General features: G+C 38.6%; 1 protein-coding gene across 3 annotated transcripts in view; it reads right to left on the bottom strand.

The window, feature by feature from the left end:
* Positions 1 to 6: 6 nt before the first annotated feature.
* Positions 7 to 17,777, bottom strand: part of MED13 (mediator complex subunit 13) — a 58,942-nt gene continuing 41,171 nt past the window's right edge. For all 3 annotated transcript variants that reach the window (XM_009278223.2, XM_009278224.2, XM_009278225.2), the window contains 17 exons: positions 17,508 to 17,722; positions 16,857 to 17,053; positions 14,737 to 15,653; positions 13,087 to 13,254; positions 11,755 to 11,978; positions 10,993 to 11,182; positions 10,009 to 10,474; positions 9,124 to 9,343; positions 8,286 to 8,477; positions 7,915 to 8,138; positions 7,317 to 7,459; positions 6,929 to 7,087; positions 6,644 to 6,829; positions 6,299 to 6,447; positions 5,886 to 6,059; positions 4,591 to 4,691; positions 7 to 3,891 (listed from right to left, as the gene is read on the bottom strand). In XM_009278223.2, the coding sequence (XP_009276498.1) occupies positions 3,759 to 3,891; positions 4,591 to 4,691; positions 5,886 to 6,059; positions 6,299 to 6,447; positions 6,644 to 6,829; positions 6,929 to 7,087; positions 7,317 to 7,459; positions 7,915 to 8,138; positions 8,286 to 8,477; positions 9,124 to 9,343; positions 10,009 to 10,474; positions 10,993 to 11,182; positions 11,755 to 11,978; positions 13,087 to 13,254; positions 14,737 to 15,653; positions 16,857 to 17,053; positions 17,508 to 17,722 (4,058 nt within the window). In that variant the 3' untranslated portion in view covers positions 7 to 3,758. The remainder of the gene's footprint in view (positions 3,892 to 4,590; positions 4,692 to 5,885; positions 6,060 to 6,298; positions 6,448 to 6,643; positions 6,830 to 6,928; positions 7,088 to 7,316; positions 7,460 to 7,914; positions 8,139 to 8,285; positions 8,478 to 9,123; positions 9,344 to 10,008; positions 10,475 to 10,992; positions 11,183 to 11,754; positions 11,979 to 13,086; positions 13,255 to 14,736; positions 15,654 to 16,856; positions 17,054 to 17,507; positions 17,723 to 17,777) is intronic.

The following is a 17,777-nucleotide window of genomic DNA, read 5'->3' as shown; positions in this document are numbered from 1 at the left end:
AGGTGACATGTCCAGTAACGAGGCCACAGGCTGCGTCACCCCAGCCCCATCGCTCTGCGCGGTCCTCGCGTCCAGTTTACTCGGAAAAACCTAAAGCTAGATTAGTAACGTCCTGAAAAAGTGACCCTGAGGATTGTGGTAGGTCCCAAATCCAGTTCTACTGTAAATTAAGCTTTACTCCACTGAAAATAAAAGGTACACCCACAAACAATAATAATAATTAAAAAAACTTTAAGTATGAAGCGTAGTCCTGGGTCCTTTACTAAAAAAAAAAAAAAAAAAAACCAAAACAACAAACCACACACACAAAAAAAACCAAAACAGAAAAACCCCAAACCTTCCTAGCTGGAGGTTGTTGAGACAGTAATGGCGTACAATGTCACCTCATTAACGAATTCTCAAAAGAAACCCAGATCAAAACATTGTTTATGCAGCATTACTATCAAAACAGACTGATATGCTGTGCCATACTGTTGTGCAGCAAATTATATGGTGCAATAGCATTTTTTTTTTAAAACATTTTACTCTTATTTTTGAAAGCTTTAAAATAATGCGACATAATATTTTGATATTACAGTATTAACAAATAGTGCTTGATTAAAGACATCTGCAAGTCTTCATAGCAACACATGAAGTTAAAATTACCAATGGAGGTAAATATAGAAATACAATAATCTGCGCCATAACTGACAGCTAAGAACATAGCTGAGGATTTAAATATAAATTCATTTATCTTTAATTATTTCAGGAAATGTTAGAAAGATCTAAACGTTACAGCTACTTTAAAATGTAAGGGTTGTTTACAAGTACAATTGGTGGCCTGCTGGTCTAGCAACAGGGTTTTCAGAAATCTAATTCAAATAGTAGTGAGTCAAAGGTGACTAAATGGCTTAAATACAGTAATAGCTAGGTTAAAATACGTATTTTTAATTGGAATGGAAGGATCTCAGATTCTTCTTTCATTGCATACTTAAGTGGAGGTAAACCTCCACAGCTACTCAACACAGCACTGCCAGGAACAATATCTTCTTGCAAGACCATTTTGAGAAGCCAGAGCTGAAATTTGCAAATATTTAAGCTTGTACTTGCTAAAGAACCCAAGTTACTGGATTGTGACAATTTTATTTATAAACCAGCTATTATGTGCACTTAAAATCGTTAAATGGAAGTAGCTAACAACAAAAAAAAAAAAGTATGCCCGATGTAGTAGTTGGCTCCGTGGTGCTGGCAGGTTTGATATGTACATTGCCGGCTGTGACTATCACTCCAGAAACGGCCCTCCTAATCTTTTCTAGTGGTTACAATACTGAAGTTTACTTTAACTGCATTTGGGGGGGGGAGTGGGAAACTGGCAGCTTTCACAGTTGGAGAGTTTCACAGGGAAGGCTGTGGTCCAGGTAACAGAATGCAGTTACACCGATGTTCAGGCAGCTGATTCACTTACCTTTACGAATACAAGTCAGATTTAACACAAAGAAAGCCACGCCAAAACCCAGCCCTTGGAACCTGGCTAACTGAGCCAGGGTTAAAAATGACCACTTAGCAGCAAAGCTTGGGGCGGGGGGGGAGAAGGTTTGGAAAAAAAAGTTTTGGGAGGAAAAAAAAAAAAAATAGGACATGTGTGTTGAAAATTCCAGTTTTAGGAGCATTTTTCCACTTCAAAAATCTCAGCCAAATGAGGGGGGAGGGGAACCTTCTGTAAGACAAAAATGTGCTGTTTAATCTGCAGTGCACTACCTTTATCAAGATAAAGTAATGGACAGACCCAGTTTTTAACTCTATTTATCAAAATAAGCTAGCTTCTGATTGCACTCGTCATTTTGAAGAAATGACTGAAAATTTTCATCACCAATTGTACAACTTCTTTACACAAAACCAAAAAAGTTGCTAATATTGTATATACATGATTCAGTGAGACTGTTTATATGAAAAATGATCTCAGGCAGGTATCTTGCATTTACGAAACATGATTTTCATTAACACAGTAAGTTTTGTAAATGCAAGCGAATTCTTCCTTGTAGGGGATTAACAGCAGGTGCACAAATGGATCTTAAAACTTGCTCCTTTAAAGGTTTAAACCAGCAAGACGGACAGCATTAAGACCCAGGACACGGGTTATCGCAGCAAGGCTCACGTGAGCACTGCAGGAGTTAAGTTTTTAATCTGGCAGTCAGATGAGGAACCCAGAAAAAGCATATGCAGTTGCTCTTCAGCACCCGTAGGGGCTATTTTAGAGCAGCATCAGACATTTGGCATGTGCTAGGAGAAAGGAAGGAAACTACCGAGAAGAAACGGTGACTGTAGATAGAGGGAGACGTTTACGAAAGCCTTGAGATTTGTCGGTCCCTTCCTTAGGGAGGGCTAAGCCTCCTTGGCACATGCCCCAGCCAGAGCCTGAAAAGGGGATACGGGGAAGGCCATACACTGATACTTGGGACCTTCACCACAGTGCCAAAAATACATTAAAAAGGAAAATGTTCAGGGTTTCGTGCTTTTTTTTTTTTTTTTTTACTAGTGGAATAAAATCTGAATACCAGAATTCACTGAGAATCTATATACACCACATTTTAGTTAAACACACACCAATCTTAAAGTCAAGATTGACTATTTTTGCATTTGTAAAATGGCTAGAGCTGGGCTAAATTTCAGCCTTACAGGAGACTTTGGATAAGATCAGAGTTTTCTGTATGTTCCGCATCAGATTCACGTTTTTTTCACAAACGTGGAAAAAAATAACGCAGTCACCACAGTGCCAAGAATATCTAGGTAACAACAATGCACAATGGATATTCCTGTAATATTAAACTTGTATACTGGAAATAGATCTGAGAATCTAGCCACAGCCCTGAACCATAATACAAACTTCAACTGAAGAGTTTATTCATTTTATTCTCACTACAAGTTAAACCACCTACAATATCACTTAATATATTGCCATTGTTACTCTGTAAAGGTGTGATATAAAATGCTGTAAGACCCGGTACCTTTTCAATTTATATAAACACAGTGAACTTCATTACTGTACATGTACTCTGCAACTACAGCTTAGCTGTAAATCCCCCACACACAATGGTATGGACATTAACCCCTCTATCCCCATTAAACTGTACATCAAGACAATACAAATTTACTGTCCCCACCCACCCCTTACAAAAAAATAATACTCTAAAAGCAACCTACTGCAACTTTTAATTAAGACGATTACATATATTTTAGACCAATTGCTTTAAAGCAAGAAGGCAGTATAAACCTTCTAGGAAAATTTTTATAAAAGAGGTTAAGAAATATAAGACAATTTATACATTTAAAAACTTACAATAAATAAGAGATGCAGGCATTTTTGAATACTAGGTACTATAATCCAATACAAGAACATCTTGATGTTCCGAAGCCATAGGTTGAAACTTATTGTTCCTCATGTTTCTTCTCATCTCCATGCTTTTAATATTCATTAACCATGACTGGGTACTATGGCTCATTACTCTTCACAAATACTGTGGTTGGGGAAAAATGGTTAATTTTGCTACTAAAAATGTTATAATACACTTTCTGACCATCATTCTAGAGCGTCCCCCATAGTCGATGACTCAAAGACAGTGGGGCGATAGGTGCCCCTCTCACAAGTCAAAACAATATTTGCTGGAAGTAACAAGATTCATACCCCATCACAAACAACTTGCACTGAGAAGAATTATAACTTAGTCCTGCAGTGAAATATCCCTTTTCCTCATTTTTGTCTTGCAAAATTCAGATGAAGATCACAGCATATTCATGATAAAGTTATACAACTGATTCAGCACCACAAAATGAATTGGGAGACATGACCGTCTGTCCTGGGTTGCAGGATCACAGGTTAGCCAGGAGAGTGCATTGTACTGTTCCAGAACAAACCTGAAAAGCAAACAAGCTTCCATCAAGCCAACAGATTTTCCACCAGTACCTTACAGTCCTAATTTAATATAATCCAGTTTCTTTGGTATTAAAAACATAAAATAGGTTTGCCAATATTCCAAAATAACATGCCTTCGGAATTATTACAGGCAGTTCAAAGCTGAACTTTCTTTCGGTGGAAAACGGTCATTTTAATAGTCTATACTTTATTAATGTCAAGAGGTTCACATATTAAAAAAAAAACCACGAAGAAAAAAATCCGACATTTTCTCAACAAGCATCCTATGTTTACGTGAGTCTAGAGAGACTCCTGTACTTCAGCATTTCAGTATTCCCACAAGATTGCCATGCAAGATCCTGTAACTATCTTCCACTCATTTATGCACCATCTTCTGTGTTACACCTCAAACTCTTCTACCTTGAGGAATTGATTCTTTCCAATATTTTCAGTTGTAATCAACATTGATTAGTTAAAGAAGGGCTTAGAGATGTTTGTTTTTAATTGCACTGTTCTGTGATAAAGCCATCTTTTAATCACCCAAAGCACAGCAATTTATATTGTATCTGTGACGTACTAAGGATATCAGCAGCACAAAGAAAAAACTAACAGCACAGAACCCAAACAAATATGTAGCCTCGCTGCAGCAGTATTAAAAAATGAAATGCACAGTATTTTTGCACATGATCAATCATAAATACCTGAGCACATCAGAAGTTTGATTAGAATCAAGTGGATGGGAGTGTTTACTGTGGAGTAGCTCGTCTGATTGCACTGAAGGCACGTGGAGGTGCAAAGAGGCCTAAGAAAGGAAGAAAGATGCCAGCAGTTACTGCCGGATTCAAGTACAGCGTATTTTCTTCCCTCCTCTGCATTGTTGACCCATACCTTGCAGTCACCTTCTATTCCCTGACACACAAGCCAAAACAAATCTTATCCTTAAGGCCATCAACAAGTTCAGGAATTATCAGAATATGTAAGGAAATGCACTCAGATCTCTCCTAAAAGCACAGTGCTAGTAGTGTAATACATCTTAGGAATTTTTTTTAAAATCCCTTTGCCTACATTAAGTGATTATTAAAAAGGCAACTCGAAAAAAGTGGCCCAAGATGTCCAGTCATATACAGACTTGGAAGTTCAGTTGCTTTCCGTAAGACTGGTCTATTTATATTCCATATATAGAGCTGCTTAGGGTAAATAATAAATCCTCTATTCAAAAAAATGTCTTATACCAAAGCCACAGCTGAGTTTAGGCCAAAAGGAACCGCTAATCCAGACACAAATAAGGCTGAAGAAGATGTATCTTTTATTTCATTAGAAAATAAAGCACAGTGTTAGAGATGCTAATTTAAGTAAAAAATGAATAATGTTAATACAGAAAGTTTCTCTGTATAGCCTTAAATGTGCCAAGTATGTCTTGATTGTGCCATAAGAAGATAAGGAGATCAGACAATATCCAGACAGATGATACAGTGACTAACACTTGGCAACAGCCAACGTGGAAAACCTAGCTTTTATGCTTTGTGCAATACGTAAGGAGATTTATTTATTATTTTTCTTTTACCCAGTGTAAATGAGATATTACATTACGCTTGTGTACTTCCCTCTCTACCACCAGTCCCCACGGGAGTCAAACATTAACCAGAGATCTGTCTAGAAACTCAACCTATTCTTACAAAATACTGTAGCACAAAACCAGAAACAGAAAAGGAACCCAGACTACCGTGAAGAAACCATCAGAAGAGCAGAACCCTTCAGAACATTTGCTACTTCCATGAATCATTTTTCTTCCCTTAAAGAAAGCGAACATAAAAAGCCAAAGCTCAAAAGTCCGAAACCCAACCTCTCTTGAAGCAAAAGCAGACATATTCCAAGAGACATGCACCAACTTTGTTTTAAACATAGTAGTTCTCGTAATTCAGATCCCTCCACACTGCACAACTCTATGACAGACTGTCCAGGAAGATGGCTGTGCAACCCGCTGAAGTTACAGTACCTTAAGAAACAAGGGACACTGATTTTGTGCTTGAGGACACGCTGACCAAAACCAGTCAGGCAACGGACCTGCTTTGGCAGTTGACACAAAATAACCAAGGGCCAACGGCTGTTGAAGTATATTTGTTACTTCATCATGAGATTCTGTTGAAAGCAATCGATCTGTACCTTGACCCTGTAAAACAACAGGCAATGGTTTAATTTTAGGAGACAACAAACTTAATAGAAATTATCTGTAGCTTTCAAAAGACAAAAGCATTTTGAAATATCCAAGCATTACGTGAATCTTGCAAAGACAATCCAATATCCAATTGATTCAAAACATTTCATAGGAACCTTCCATCCCCCCAGAAGGAAATTAGCAGATGGAGAAAAACAAACAAAACAAAACTCTGTATTTACTCTAATAGTTACCTTGCCCATATCACCTCCATGGGGGTAGTGGGACCCTGGAGAATGTACAGGGGATCCAGTAGGGGATGCAGGAAGAATATTTATAATATCAGGATCAAGATCATCTCCAGTGTCTAACAAGTCAAAGATTCCCATTCCATCTGCTCCATCTTGAAAAAGAACAAGACCAGTGAATGTCCATAGTTTCCTTATGTACAGGATATGACAACACATTCTGAAATCAAGTGATTTCCATATAAATCTTGTGGTTCATTAGAATAAACAGTCTTATTCATTATAGGAGGAGTGATGAGGGGTTTTTTGGTTGGTTTGTTTTTAAAACAAGAATAAATCCAATCTACTAACCATTGTTTGTGTTAAAGGCCAGATCCAAGTTTTCAGTGGTGTAAGTTGACGATGCTACTTGCACAGATGCAGATGTGGGAAACACAAGTATATGAGTGCATGATGTGTCCTGTGGGGTATTCAGCTGAGACGTCTGCATATTTAAAGTGGTGCTGCGTCCAAATACAGAGCCGGTCGATACAGAATCTTTGGAGGAGAAGAGAAATCAAGTATTTCCTTAGTTTTGCTAAACCCGAACTATTAGTTCCCTTGCCAGAAAAGAGAAAGAGAGAGTTTTTCAAATACCTGGCATAATAATGAAGGACCCCTGTGGTTCCATTGCCACCAAACAAGCACTGAGAATGCTGGGAGAGTCTGCAGCAGAGATACCACACATTCTGCACATGTCTTTTAGTCTCTTACTAAGGGACTGAAGGTTTCGGCGACTCAGCAAACAACTCCAGTCTGAGGATATAAAGGATATAGGTTTGTCTAGAAGAACAGTGCTTGCTGCAGAATACATATTTTACATATAATAGTGTGGGGTGCAAACTTCACGTCTGTCACGTTTCGAATACACAAAGGAACTCAAAAATTATTTAGGTTTTCTTCCAGAAACAGGGACAGACACTTTACATTACTGAAAAATGAAAGCTTCAAATCAAGTTTTCGACTCTAAAAATGCTAACGTTACCTTTCAATTCCCCATGTCCTATTCTTCCTAAACGGCCTATTACAACTCTCCATGGCAAAGAGCTCATCTGCACAAGTCCCAGGCACCATTCCCAGAGTTTCTGAAGACCAAGTCTGCGGGCAGAGCCCTTTTTCCTGCGAGCTCTAGAATTAAGAAAGAAGGGAAAACAAAGGTAGAACCCACCTGCAACAAGTTTTTATTGCCATGTTTGGAACTTTTTATTTGTATTAACCTGAACATTCACAGGACCCAAGAATGTTAGTATTGTAGTACATCAATTGCAACTTTGGTTTGTTTGGGTTTTTCTAATTAATCACATTCTAACACTGACATCAAAAGCCAGTAAGTGGGGGGGGGTATGAACACACATACAAAACCACTCAAGAATCACATGAAACCAAATAACCTTCTTCTAGAAATTTAACTTAAAACAATATGCACATAATACGGAAAATACCCATTTGCTTTAGCTAGTTTTGCAATATAGTGAGTCTACAAAAGTCAGAGTTATTCTTACAGCATCATAAACAAACTAATTCTTCAGGGGAATGAAAGAAGACATACATGCTAAAAGTTAATTTAACAGTTTTGTTCCTACCTGTTTGGTACATCAATATTAATTATGCAAGTTTCTAACTGTTCTCCGTAGAGATCTGTACAGGATGCAAGAAGCCATCTTTGATCATGAGACAAACAGTAGCCTACAAAAAGTACGTTATACTTCTGGCCAGCTTCTCCAAAAGTTTCTCCTAGTTCTGTTTGCTTGTCCTTTACGGGAGCCAGTATAAAAGGAGGGGTGTATAGTCGAATACACTCAGGTCTCTATAAAAATGACAGAGCAGACAATGACGTTTCAGGAAGCAATTATTCCTAAGAACTCTAGTTAGTTAACATGAAAGACGCCAGCGATTTAATAAACAGACATTTCTCTGATCTGCATATTTACACAACCACATTAACAACACTCACATCAGGGCTCTTAAGAGCAGTTTCCATGGCTAAACCTGGGCCAAAGCCAGTTAACGTTTTCACGTTGGTGGAAGTTGGAAGAGGTCTCCGACACTGAGTAAAAGCTGAAAATGCCAGAGATTTTAAATGCTGAGTGTAAATCTGCCGGTCTTCATGTTTCACAGGTTGTAGAAGGTACTGACATGGGACAATCTAGAACAGATTACAGAGGGGGGGAAAAAAAATAGTTAGTTTCATCATTGGACTAAAAGGCTTTTGAGATCATATTTGGGTACACTGCTTTTAGAATTCTACTTTGCAATCAAATTTCTCTGGTTCTCGGATATCTCCTGCCACTTCTTCCAAAGCTATGTGGGACTTCAAGCAATTATTCTCATTGAAATTTTCTTCAGAGAAAAAAAGAATTTGTTTAGAAGAGAATCTTAATGATTCCTCCAAACAGATGCCCTCTGTTAACTAGTTTTGCAGCTGCTGACAGCATTACAGTTGGATGTCTATCAGGAAGGAGCGCTGTCTGAAGCCGAGCAAGGTCAGGCTGGCAGCACAATTCCAGTGATGGGACAAGCAGCTTTCCCATACTTCACTCATTACTGGAGTGGGCCATTACATTTCCTCGGACAGAAGACTGATGAGTTTGGAATCTACTACAGGATTTGGCTTTGGTTAATAACACCCAAACTGCTCTAAAAGCTATAATCTCAATGATGTAACAGCTGTAGAAGCTGTAGTAATGTTTACAAAGCAAATGAAACTTTCGCCTTGAGGGCGCTAGCACCTCCAAAACACAGCCAAAGCCAAAGATACTTTGTTCAGCATGTTTCTATAAATGGTGGCTCACCTGCACGGAAATTATATTCTTGATGTTAGGAGGAAGAACCTGAACCATCTCTAAAAAGCAGCGCAGAAGTCCAAGTGTCCACAAACTAGATGAGCTACTGTTCTCATCCTTTTTTTCATATGTAAAAGGATCAATTATGTAAACTACAATTGCAGGTGGATAGGTGATAGCATGTGAATCTCCATCTGTAGGGACTCCAACTTTATCACGATCCATAGTGCTGGAAAGGAAATTTTGAAACCAGTTACAAAAAGCTGAGTTTTATAATGATTTATTTTTACTTTAAAACTAACATCAAATTGTCAAATATTAATCTGAAAGACCTTTGAGTCAACTGTGGTGTAAAAAAGTCTTTTTATTTCGTTTTTGTACGTGAGCTTATCAGCAACTCAGTATCGCTTGTCTTTTCTTTAGCCTTCTTTATTACAGAAGCTCAACAGCACATAGTTCTATTGCTTCAGCTGGGGAACAAGGATACCTACAAGGTCAGTCTCTCCATAAGAGCTGTCTTTACTACTATAACTTTGATAACAGAAAGTACAACTTTAAGACTGTGCCAAAGTGAGAAGTGAGTAGTCCCAAAAATATAGAAGTGAGTAGTTCGGTGTATTTTTTTTCTCTTTAGAGAGAGAAGAAAAAAAGAGAAAGTTTATTTTTGTACCACAGCACACACTGAGATGCAATTAGAACCGCAGCTAAGACTGGAACCAAAAAGTTCAGTTCCACCATGAATGAACTCCCATTCTCCCTAAAAAGCAGCCTGGTGACTAGAAAAGAAATACAAGATTTTTACTGAGGGGACGAGAGCGGCATTAATAGGTTCACGTTAGTTGAGCTGAGGGGGTTTTTTTTAGCTGAAGCAGGTTTGACTCTGCAGTTCATTACCTTTCAGAAACCTCTGGATGGGGCTGTGCAGGCGTTGAAGTAGTATCTCCAGACATCACTGCTGTTTGCAGTGTTGGCTGTTGCTGCTGTCCTCCTGTTTGCCCATTTTGGACTGTTGCAGCCTGGGCGGGCAGGGAGGCAGAAGTGGTATTGTTCATACTGCTAAAAGGCGGAAATGAAGAAGGCTTGCTTGTTGGTATCCCACTGCCTATATTGGCAGAAGAGGATGATGGGGCAGTGGTCGTCAGCGTTGAATTAGCTGTAGTAGCTGCAGAAGACATGGCACTGTTTGATGTCGCTGTCATAGTACTACTGGTGGGAGCTGCAGGAGCAGACGATGGAGTGTTAGGATTTCCAGCATTAGCTGTCACAGGGGGCAGAGCAGAGGCCGGCTGGCTGGAGGGAGGGACCAGATTTGTTTGGGAAAGTAAAGAATTGTCCAAAGGCTGAGAAGCAAGATAAGGACCTAAAACCAGAAAAAAGCATAAATTTTATATTGCAGCTGTTCTTAAACATACTTCATCTATGTAAGTCTACAGTTTTAACAAAACAGAGAGCAAACCCAAAACATACATTTTACCTCTCAAATTAAAATACCTGTATTAAATTTTCAAATTCTAGCATTCTCATAACTCTTTCAGAAATATCCAGAAATCTATTTGAAAAATATTTTTTTTCCATCCATGTTGAATTGCTAGAAATCACTGCTTCAGAATTTAAGTCACCAATACAAAAAGACAACCAAAGTCCCTGTCAGGCAGCAACACTGCTGTTCCCTAAAGATACTGCTAGAAGATAAGAAGCCATTTTAGCACATATCTAAATATATGGGGGGTTTGGACTTCCGCCCCCCCAAGCTTAAAACCAGAAAACTGCAACAAACAGTAAGACTCAATGAATAAATGCAATGATTTCTTCTCCTCTACTGGAATGGAGTAAGTCGTAATTGTATTAAATAAGAAACACTAAAAAAAAATTTCATACCCAGCTCATATCTGCAAACTTGGGCATATAGTTTGAGTTTGGAAAATGCTTCATTGTTGGCATTAGCTGTCTGTGAGAACCATTCTGTGACCAACTTCTCAGAAAGTTTCTTTGAAGCAGTAGGTCCAACTCTCATGATCCCATCAGGCAATAACTTACAGATAGGTCTGTGCTGACCAAGCCTGCATGACTGCGAAGAAGGTAAAGAAGATGCAAGATAAGGAGTATGTAAGCCTTAAAAAACTGTTAAATATCACACAAAGGAGCACATATATAAAGACAGAGAACTCGTAGTTTAGTTATGATATTCCAAAGTAACATTTAATTCTAGAATACTACACCAGTATGAAATATTTTAATAGTGATTTTCTGGTTTATTTTCAGGTTTTCCTAAATGCAAGAAAAACAGGTTCATACATCATCTACTCTAATCTTAATCGCAATCCAAGTAATACATGCATTTAATTAATTAATTAAATGTCACTAAAACAATTAAAATGGTAATACAGAGTTTTACCACTGAGTGGCGTTTATCAGATAAAGACTCTCAAAACAGCTACTCCTAAAAGGAATGGTGAGCAGCATGAACAACCCTTATCTTCCAAGTGCCCATTCCTAAAATCCTTTCTAGTAGCTTTCTGAGACGGCATTCTGTGCAAGCGTTTGTATCATCTGAGACAAGCCCAATAGGTAGTTATGAGTATGTATTAGAAACAGTCTTTCAAAAATCCATTTCACTGCTAACTGCCATAAATAATGTACCTCGTATATTGCAGTCAGATCCCTAAAGAAGCTTTTTGCTCCATTCAGCAGAGCCTCATTCTCAGGGCACACCACAACATAAGCAACATCTCTTTGAGATCCGTAAGGTTCCAACATCAGCCTCTCCCAATATGGCAATGCAAATGGAGACAGCACCAGAAAATCGTAATCGTATCCCAACAAAAATGTTGGGATTGGCAGTGGTTCCGGGGACTCATCAGTTCCTGGAAAAGCAAGACACAATATATTAAGCAGGAAGCTTAAAATTAACACCCTGCTTTTAGGAAACATGAATAGAAAAAAACCCTAGTGTTCCCAGCATCTAACAGGAAGTAGCACTGATTATAAATGGAATAGTTCTCATTTTAACAGATGAAAATGAAAAACCTGCAGTCATGATCCAACCCTCTGCAAAAAAGCATCAGCTAATTATTTTTATTTGAAATCTCTCAGGGCCTCAAGAAGTTCCACAGCTGTTTAATATTTCTATCAGTATATAGACAATCAGGAACGGTTCTTTACTGTCCAGGAAGCCTGCCCCCACAGAGTCTAAGCAATCAATGATCAAAAAAAAGAGGGGGAAGAAATGTAAATAGTATAAGCAGATATGTAAAGGACCACAGAACGGGAAAAAAAAAACCCCACCTTAAGAACATGCATTTACATGTACGCTAAAAGTATAATCACCATGTTCTAAATATAGCTACAAAAGATCTGCTGGTGAAAGGTCACTCTTCTACACAGTGGTAAATCAATCTCATATGCTAATGAAGTCAGTTTAAATCTTCAGTGCACAAAATTTACCTTGTATCTGTAAATGTGCATCACATGTTGGCCACTCCAAATATTTATCATAGACAACACACTGGATAACCTCAGATCTTCAACAGAGTTCTGAAACTACTGAGCAATAAAGCACACTTTTTCAAGCATTTCAAAGCTAGTATTTTTTAATACTCTATTTTTAGAGTAATTAAAATGGAGTAATTCTTTTGAGTAAAAAGAAAAAAAGAGCAATTACTCTGTTTTTAACATTAAATCCATCTTTGCAATTTCAGTCCCTCACCTGGAGAGGTGTCAGGTGTATATAAACAGTGCAATTGAAGCTGTTAATTTTAAACACACATATTCCTTAAAACAGTAAATGAATTAAAGATATAAATATTTTCCATTTTTCTAAAGAGAAGAATTCTCCCCTGTCTAATAGCTCTTGTTAGTTTAAAGAAAGGTCAAATGCTGTTTAGAATTCCAATAGGCTGAAGAGCATCCAGACACTGAGGTTTGGTGGCTGGATCAAGTAGAGATTAACAGACAGGAATCTACACAGTTTACCGTAAGAGCCTCTGCCAGCCATTTTGTGAAACTGTTGCCATGTGAGGGGGCCTTGCACACCCCAAGACCGGACTGTTCGCTTTTTCTGAATTGCATCCTGAAGAACTGGCTGGAGCGAGAGGAGCATACGAAGGATGTCCTGGGAACACTGCATGCTCACATCCACAACTGAAAGGACAAAAAATTGTCAAGGCCTACTGCAACAACAGGATAAAATAAAGCCCTCCGCAAACAACCCAGAATCCTAAACCACCTTGATTTTAAACAAAGTCACTCTCTTCTGAAACGTACATGCAGGCCATCCAAAGGCCATGATACAAAAAGTTAAGTCACAGATTTAGAGTTCTCCCTCTTCCCCTCTCAACCACTTACAAAAAACACAGATGGATTTTTTTTTTCTGTAGAGCTTTTTCCCTTGAAAGCCTTACCATCTTATGATTTAAACTAAGGGAAAAACCCTAAAATTAAAAAAAAAAACAAAAACCAACAAAAAAACCCCAACCACACCAACAACGAACCCACCACACAACCAGAAAACCCCCTACCCAAACAAACAAGTTGTACAACCCTTAAACTACAGGATTTTCCCTCCAAATAAAGGAGGGTTAGGCAGACTGCCACCCAGTGCTCACTTCATAGAAGTTGAGGGAAGCCTCAAACAGTCACAGCCCATTTCATCAGCTTGCCACCACTATGCCATTTAATGTACAGTGTTTAAGAATAAAAAGCTGACACAAAATTAGGTATGGCTATAATTTCATAGCCTTCCATTTAAAAGTATCTTTACATCTTTTTATCCTAAATACCAAGGTCACAATAACACTAAGTCTTCTCCTGGGTGCCTGAGAACGTTGATTTATCTATAGCCTGGGCTTTTAAACTTAATCCCCCACCGATACACAGAAACCTATCTGTGTTTTACTGTTAGTCCTCCTCATCCTCATTAACAACTATGAATCGCAGCTAACTGCTATCAAAGTTTCATATTTCACTGTTCACCCTGCTAGAGTTGCTACTTGAAGAGACTATTATTGAGAGGAAAGGCATGCAAATACACACAATAAAGGGTATTCCACGAGACAGTATATCATTAGTCAGGCCCTCGAAGGAAAAAATCCAAGGATCTCTGGCAGATCCAACATACAGTGAAGGCTACAATAATGCTTTATTTGCCACACAGGCCATTAAATTACCGCCTCCCCTTGAAGAAGAGGGGGAAGCCAACTGAATCATAAATCTTGTTTAATTCTACCACAGTAGCCTTGACGATACAGTAACCATTTGAACCACCTACACTTCCTATGTACACTCATTCCACAGAGCCTCTGTAGATGCAGTCGCCAAAAGCTGCTTTAAAAGAATAAGCCTAGTGAAGCGTTGTGGACAGTTACTGTGGTCTTAACATTACACTTCAAATTTATGTTAGGAATTTACAATTGATGGTAGCCAAGGCCTACACTCTGCTTGGTGTATGGTACGAGCACAGAACGTAAAAGGAATGGCTATTCTGAACACTGTTAAAACAGAAGTTTATGCAAGCGTGCAGGTGGAAACAGAGTCTTAAGCATCCAATATTCACAACGGAAAAACAAAAAAACAAAACCTTAAAAAAAAAAAATCATAGGTAGACAAGTAGTTTTCAATATTTACCATTTCTTTTTGACCAGTGGTGCAAGCAAGTAGTTTTCACAAGTGCTTCATCAACTTTCCCTCCTGACATATTGTCCATGAACTGCCGTCCATGTTCCAAGGCTAAGTAGCAGTCATTGCAACAATCCCTTTCTTCTACACGTACCAGGTTGCTAACTGCACCAACTTTGGGAATGGAATCTTGATCCGCTGCTCCAAACGGCGAGAACAAGTTGGTGCATTGATCCTGCAGCAACAGTATTAACTCATCGGGCAGTTTCTCAGGTTCTTTCAGTCCTCCACTGCCATGTTCAACAGAAGTAGCTCTGAGAGCTTCAAAGCGTTTTTCTGCTTCTTTACCGCACTCCGTATTACGTCCTAGAATATCCAATTCATCTTCGAGAAACAGTCCAGAACTGTTGCCAAATTTTCTATTCATAACAGCACTGAAACCACAGGTACACCTATACTGGGCCTCTTGTGTTGGATCAGGAATGTAAACTCCAACATCAGCACCTTTGATGTTCATATTGCAAACACATATGCAGCAGCTGTCAAAGTTACAGTCTTTGAAGAGATTCATTACAGACTCTGAGAGGATGAGATTCACATAAAGACTGTGTGCCTCTGGAATGGAAGGCACAGTTGCAGGTTCAACAGAATTAAGCGGTCTACATGTCGATGGTGTGGAAGCTGGTGAGTATAAATCAGAGTTCTCATATTTGACTGAACCCTGTGCGCTTGCAGGTCCACCAGCTCCACGAGGTGTTCGAGGAGTCCTTGGTGTTCTAGGAGTTGGGAAACGAGGGGTGGAAGGAGAAGGGAGAATTCCAGCTCCACTGTTACTGGGAGGTGCGCTACTTGGTGGCATCCCAAACGGAGTATGAGTTTGTGGTGTGTATGCAGGGCCATACTCTTGATCCATAGTGCTTCCATCACTAATAGCAGCCACAAGAAGAGGGAAATACTTTAAGTACACAACATACTGGTTTTGAAGTTTAAGTCTCAAATTTCTAAAGAAGGACCTTCCTAATTAATATTTGCTTTTTTAAACTAGTCTTTCATAATCCACAGCAAGATTTTCATTCCCTAAGGAACTTCAAGAGCATTTGTTCTAAATGACTTTGCAGGACTCCCACTGACAGCACTGTTAAAGAATCTTTCCCCTCCTCCTTTCGTCTTTTCCTCTGCACAAAGCTTCCAGGAAACAAGTGTGGTCAGAATAAATTATAAATTCTATGCTTGTATGGAGTCTAAAGGACACCTTTTTTTGTTCATGTTTTATTTACACGTTGTGTTGACACACACTAAGAAAATATATCGGGTCTATCAACAGTGGATTCAGCTGGATCCATGAGGAAAATATCACCTGGAAATGTTTAACATTTTCTTTCCTAAGCAGCTGGAGTATCTCCAAAGACCTATAAGGCTAATGTGACCTGGAAACATATTGCTTATGAATGACCCTAACAGAAACAAGGTCAGAATTTACTCCAAGATTTAATATTCATGTAATTTTTTCAATAAATACATAGCCTCCTTGACGCCTAATCCATTTATACCAGCTACTAATGCAGAAGAGAACGAGGAATAAATATTTTCAAGAACTGCCAGCAAGACCATCACTACCAAATACAGATTACAGAAATGCCTACTGCAGTGTCACGCTGGGCATAGCTTCCAATCAAAGGAAATGTTTTCCTAGTCCCAATACAGCTGAGATTACTGCTATTTAAGAAAATAATTTAAGAAACAGAAGCACCACCTGCTAAGCCCTTACAATACCTACACCACCACCACAAAAACAAAGTCCCAAGTTTACATTTATCTTGATTGTTACCATCTTCATTACTTATTAAAACTGGACTTGCACCATTAAGCTTCCCCAAGAAACCTTTAAATGAGACAACGAATAAAATGTATGCACAGTTAAGAAGCTATTTGAGAAGACAGCCTCTTACAGTAAGGTTTAATCATAAGAATTTTTTTTAAAGGCTCTTGTCAGTTGTATAAACACAGTGTGTCTTTACAAATATTTCTCATTACATATTTACAAAAAAAAGAACACTTTAGGGGTACTTCCTATAGTGTGGATAACTGACCACCTTACAAATCTTAAACATTTGCGGCGCAGGTCATACCCATCTTTGATAAATGGCATGGCAGGTCCCGGAGGAAGTAAATCCAACTTTCCCACAGTCCAACTCTGGCGATAAATGCATTCTTCTGGCAGTTTGATGGGAGGAAGACACTGGCTAGGAAGCGTCTTCAGTGGTGCAAACATGGAACATCCCACTAAAGCTTGACAATTCTCAGGTTTATAAACATAAGAATAATCCTAGAAGTTAGACATGGTAAAGCATCAGCATGTAAATTAGATAACTTCAGCAGTTAAAATGCTTCTCAAAAAAATGTGACTAAGTTCAAGCAGTAGTTCTTTAATATTTAATCCTGATACAGCTGCAAAAGAGGAAGTTAGATTTATACACACATCATTCGCACCCATGGTCCTCCAAAAAAGCAATATGCCAACACAAAAAAACCAAACGAACTACAATTACTCAAATGCATTCCTTCAAGCTTACTAATGGCTAATTACGTATTACTCTTTCTTGAGGTTTAAGTGGTAAAATACTATATACTACTTACTAGAACGTGCATTACCTACCCCAGTATAATGCAGGACACAGGTTAAAAAGTGTACTTAACTTTCCACAGTTCCTATTCAGGATTAAGTAGTAACTGAACAATAATAATTAGAAACATTTATCAGGACTATCAGCACTACCTACCTTTATTTCAGCAGGTTTGGGGCTGCAAAAACCCTCATCTACTTCAATTCTGAACTGAGCTCCCACACTAGAGCTATTCCCTTCAAGTACTGTTCCTCCAAGTGTAGTGTCCATACTGCCATATTCCTTATTATTCATGTTCATTGGAGAAAATCCCATAATATGTTGTTCCAAAGAAGGTGGAGTTGGATACATTTTATGGAGATCTGCAGTGCCTAATTTCAGATTAGAAGTAGGCTTTAGAGCATGAAAACATTTTGAAGTATTTCC

Source organism: Aptenodytes forsteri, unplaced genomic scaffold (genome assembly GCF_000699145.1).
Source record: "Aptenodytes forsteri isolate BGI_AS27 unplaced genomic scaffold, ASM69914v1 Scaffold66, whole genome shotgun sequence".
In the NCBI taxonomy this organism is placed as follows: Eukaryota; Metazoa; Chordata; class Aves; order Sphenisciformes; family Spheniscidae; genus Aptenodytes; species Aptenodytes forsteri.
This window is presented reverse-complemented; position numbering and strand designations above follow the sequence as displayed.